This window comes from Bidens hawaiensis, unplaced genomic scaffold, assembly GCF_021521415.1.
Source record: "Bidens hawaiensis isolate Kalapana, Puna unplaced genomic scaffold, B.hawaiensis_p1.1 tig00048225_1, whole genome shotgun sequence".
Lineage (NCBI taxonomy): Eukaryota > Viridiplantae > Streptophyta > Magnoliopsida > Asterales > Asteraceae > Bidens > Bidens hawaiensis.
Window position 1 is genome coordinate 15,383 of NW_027498633.1, and position 5,162 is coordinate 20,544.

The 5,162-nt window shown below is 33.8% G+C and overlaps 1 protein-coding gene across 2 annotated transcripts; it reads left to right on the forward strand.

Moving 5' to 3' along the window:
• The first annotated feature begins 210 nt into the window (after positions 1-210).
• Positions 211-3,110, forward strand: LOC143597398 (casein kinase 1-like protein 1). 2 transcript variants are annotated; one of them, XM_077075906.1, is made up of 12 exons: positions 211-325; positions 402-442; positions 870-939; positions 1,049-1,197; positions 1,283-1,449; positions 1,533-1,594; positions 1,677-1,740; positions 1,829-2,040; positions 2,132-2,214; positions 2,301-2,364; positions 2,456-2,601; positions 2,675-3,110. In XM_077075906.1, the coding sequence occupies exons 1-12, from the start codon at positions 250-252 to the stop codon at positions 2,855-2,857; spliced, it is 1,317 nt and encodes a 438-aa protein (XP_076932021.1). In that variant the 5' UTR covers positions 211-249; the 3' UTR covers positions 2,858-3,110. The 2 variants fall into 2 exon arrangements, with proteins under 2 accessions (XP_076932021.1, XP_076932022.1); XM_077075907.1 differs by having other exon boundaries at positions 2,132-2,211; positions 2,675-3,109.
• The last annotated feature ends 2,052 nt before the right edge of the window (positions 3,111-5,162 follow it).

The following is a 5,162-nucleotide window of genomic DNA, read 5'->3' on the forward strand; positions in this document are numbered from 1 at the left end:
GACCTCTGACATAACACGGCCTTTGAATCCGATTCGAACCTATCCGGTTCAAGAAAGAAAATAGACCGCGTGTACTGTACGACCGTTTCCATATATAAATTTATTTACAAACAATAATAATAATAATAATATTATTATTATCATTAGAGAGAGAGAGAGAGAGATAAAAGAAAGAAGGCGATACTTTCTCTCTCCAAATTCACCTTCTTCTTTTAATAATAATTTCAATATCCAAAACCCTAGATCTTGATGGAGCCTCGTGTCGGCAATAAGTTTCGTCTCGGCCGTAAGATTGGCAGCGGATCCTTCGGAGAGATCTATTTAGGTTTTAATTTTATTCTTTTTTCATTTTACCCTAATTTATTCTTTAATTGATTTGGATCGTTTTGTTTTGTTTTCAGGTACTAATGTTCAGACGAATGAAGAAGTTGCGATTAAGCTTGTGAGTATTATTCATTCTTTTTATATTCCTGTGTTTCAAGATGAAGGTTTGGATTGTTGTTATGTTATTAGAAGCTTAATTAGGAATGTTTATGTTTCTAGGGTTCTTGACAAAAATTTACTTAATTGTTCTGTTTTAAGAATATTTTTTTGATTCAATTCGGTACAATATTGTAATAGGTTAATTAGTTGAAGTTATCATCACCACTCTATATTTTATTTAGGACTTTAGGTAAATTGACACAAAACCCTTTAACTCTGGTATGACATGATATTAAACTCTTGTTTTTTTTTCTTTTCGTTTTTTGAACGACAAATCTGTAATTAAAGCGCTCATTGGAACATTAAGACAGTGAAACACATGCGCAGTCAATGTAAAAGCTAAATGTAAAATTTAATTTTTATGAAGTTATATTTGTAATTGTCAGGAAAATGTCAAGACAAAACATCCTCAGCTGCTGTATGAGTCCAAGTTATACAGGATATTACAAGGAGGAAGTATGAACCTGCATCAATATATTTTACATAGATGTCTTTTAAAAACTCTTTTATCTATAGTTGAAGCATTTTATTGACTGTCACAATTTCATCATTATTATTATTGTAGCTGGTATTCCAAATGTGAGATGGTTTGGTGTGGAGGGAGATTATAATGTCCTCGTTATGGATTTGCTCGGGCCCAGTCTTGAAGATTTATTCAATTTCTGCAGTCGCAAACTTTCTCTTAAAACAGTTCTCATGCTTGCAGATCAAATGGTTAGTCAGTTATCATATATTATGAAGTACATTTATTGCTTTAGCTTTTAACATTCACGAGGACTGTTATTGTTGTTTCTTTCAGATTAATCGAATCGAGTTTGTTCACTCTAAATCATTTCTACATCGTGATATCAAGCCAGACAATTTTCTTATGGGATTGGGACGGCGTGCAAATCAGGTCTACATCATTGACTTTGGTCTGGTCAAGAAATACAGGGATGCCACAACTCACCAGCACATACCATACAGGTTACATTATTATTTATTAAAAGCTCATTTATTAATATTTTTATATTTAAGTGATTAACACATGCTCTCTCTCGGTTCTGCAGAGAGAACAAAAACTTGACTGGGACTGCTCGATATGCAAGCATGAATACCCATCTCGGGATTGGTATGCATTAATTCATATGCAATCATAATAATAAATGCACTCTTATTCAGTCTTGTGAATATTGACTTGTACGTTTTTTTAGAACAAAGCAGACGGGATGATTTAGAATCTCTTGGATATGTACTCATGTATTTCTTAAGAGGAAGGTAATGATATCAATTTCTTTTCTTTCTAATTATCAAACCACTCGTGTTTTCATCAGTTAAATAATGTTTGTGTTATTCAACCTACCAGCCTTCCTTGGCAAGGGCTAAAAGCCGGAAACAAGAAGCAAAAGTATGAGAAAATCAGCCAGAAAAAGGTTTCTACATCAATTGAGGCTTTATGCCGTGGTTATCCGACCGAATTTGCATCATACTTTCATTATTGTCGCTCACTACGGTTTGAGGACAAACCTGATTATGCTTACTTGAAGAGAATATTCCGTGACCTCTTTATCCGTGAAGGTATAAAACTTTCATGTTTTTGAATTTTTGACACTTGACAGATGATAATTATTGTTTTGCAATTCTTCTATAATATTTTATTTCGTTATAGGGTTTCAGTTTGATTATGTTTTCGATTGGACTATTTTGAAGTATCAGCAATCACAGATTGCTGCTCCACCTCCTCGTGGCGTTGTAAGCATCAAAACACATTTTTTTATACCTACTCTTGTTGGAAACTGGAATTAACATAAAACTTAACTAACTGTTTTAACTGTCAGGTAACGGGTGCTGGGCCAAGCTCTGGGACACCACCTGTTATTCCAAATGGTGATAGGCAGACTGGTATAAGTTCTATATTTATTTTTTTGGAATTAGGAATTTAATAAATATTTGAATGGACATTGTTAAACCGTCAACTGTCAATCTGTTGTAGGTGAGGAAAGTGGCAGACAGACTGGCTTATCTTCACTGGATCCTTCTAGAAGAAGAAATTCTCCACAATTCACAAATTCTGGTAATCTACCAAATAAGGAAAAGAGTCCGGTTAGTAATGATGCAGCATTCAGCACAGATGCCATGGTGAGCTGACATTTTATAACATGATCTTGACTCTCTTGTTTCTTTTTGTAAAATTGTTAATGTACTTGTGCAGAGAGCAAGCGGATCAATGAGGCGAAGTAATGAAGTGGACTCTACAAGCCGGTCTCGCATCCCGGAGACAAGACAGAGAAGCTCACCACAACCTGGATCTTCAGATGCAAGAAACAAGAAGTATGAAACTACTCTCAAGGGAATGGAAAGTCTAAATTTTGATGATGAAGAAAGGGGTCATTAAATGTTCTGTAAATGGTAAAACTCTTTTTCCATGAAACTAAGAAACCACCACCTATAAAATGAGTTATCTTTTCATGGGGTGGTGGGGTAAATTGCCGTTTTTACCCCCGTCTCTCTTGATATTAAACGCAAAATCTTACAGAAGTGTAAATCTGTAGCATTTTATGAATTCTATTTCTTGCAACTCTTCTCTGACTTGTTTTTAGTAGTATAAATGTTTACAGTGAGTTTTTTTTTCTCTCTATTTAGAGTAGTTGTATATGATGGGTATGCATTGTTTTTTTTTTGTGTTAATAATAAAAATTCTTTAGAAGCACACACGCCTCTTTTACCATATTTATGGTTGGACTAGCAGATATAGTGATTTGAGTTATGTTTTGTTAATGATAAGTATTCAAATCATCGTGTTTCTGCTTAGCTTTACGAGTGGTTGGTTGGTTAAGTCTAACCCGAGACAGGCATAGGTAGGTTGTGTTGGCTGGCTTAGCTGCTAGTTTAGAAAGAAATAATTTGTAAATATTGTACGAGCATTTGTGGACTAATATCATACCAGGATGATTCCTATTATAAGACATTTGACCTTTTTATTAAGATTAATTTTACATGTTAAAGATAAGGGCATTACTCTTATGGACTTATTCACAGTACCTGAATACAAGTTATCTGGTATATGAGCTTTGTTAAAGAAATATATAACTCTACTGATTAAATTAACAACCGATTTTAAGAAGCTCTCGCTGATGTAACTATTTTTTTTGTTGTGTTTATATTGATTTTTTAAGGCATGACCGAACTTATAGCAATATAGCGTAACACTAAGCAGAATAAGACTCATCAGGTGGTGTATCACCGATATAACTCATAACACTTGACATGACATTACTAGTATATTAAAGCTCCATTTCAGACACTTTCGGATGCTTGCATGGTCGGACTATCTCATTAGAGGGCTCATATGGTTTTGTTTGTTTGTGAGCCGGTCTGGAATAATAACAATAGGGTAATGTAAAGAAAATGAAATCATGTAAATGGCTTCCAACAGGGCTCTAATAAAAATAAATAAATGAACTCTCTTTTTAAAAAAAAAAAAAATCATTTTTAGTTATTTTAAACTATAAATAGATTTTACTTTCAAATATTTTAACAGTCAACACACACATCTCAATATTAAAACTCAGTAAAATATTTATCTCAAAACCAAGGACGGCAATATCCCATCTATGCAACTACTAAACGATGATTCTTTGGGCAGAATACTAATCTCCTACAAACTCAAAATGCTGGATTCTCACCTTTTCAGAAGTCAGAACACAAGGTCGCAACCGTTTCAAAATGCTGGTTTTCAACACTTCCAAAATGTCGATTTTCAAAGTGCTGGTTTTAGTGATTTGTATCTTAGGTTTTGTACCTCTTCCATGGCTCTTCAAATGCTTGTAAATCCCGCCAAACGTTGTCACTTTTAACCCAATGTCCCTCTATTTTGACGTTATCTTAACAAGGTTTTGGTACTCTCTCTACCCGTTAATACATCCCCAAAATGTGACTAATTTGGCTGTATTTCATCTAACACCAATCTACCGCTTTGTATGTTTTGGATTTCGTGTATAAGTTAATTATCAAATTAAAGTATTTCATGCGTAAAAGAAATCAATAATCAAACGATACAAAAAGAGTATTTCAAACGACTGAATATGAATTTATGTGAAAATCCATTTATTATAATATTTATTATCTTCTGATATGGTCAAATGAGTCCATCCTTTATATAGGTTACATTGGTTGCTACTAGTAATTGAAGAATGAGTCGTCATTATTGATCCACAGTTGCCACTGACTGCATTGCCATGTGCCACAATTGCTACTTCTACTAATCAGTTGCTACTACTACCGATACGATACGTTGTTACTACTTCATCACAAATATTTCAGTCATTTGTATGCATATCAAAATTAAAAAGCAAAAACAGCTGAATAATAATATATATCTAAATTAAACAGCTGAATATGATTAGATTATGATGTGTGGTTCTTCATTTGCTTTCATTAGGCAGGGCTGATAATAACTTCTTTTGGAGAAAACCCAAAAACAACTAGATAAAATCCAAAATATTTATAAGGGAAGCCTCCTTTATCGAGACTTAATAATGCCTACATGTTCTTTGATTGTTGCTTGCAGCAGCAATCTTAGCCGCACAGACTGTAATTCTATTTAAAAGCAAGGTTCCTACTAAAGGTTTTCCGTAGAGGTGTACAAAAATTATTGAAATTTGAAAGAATCACCAGCAAGATGGCCAGTTTGGCCGTTC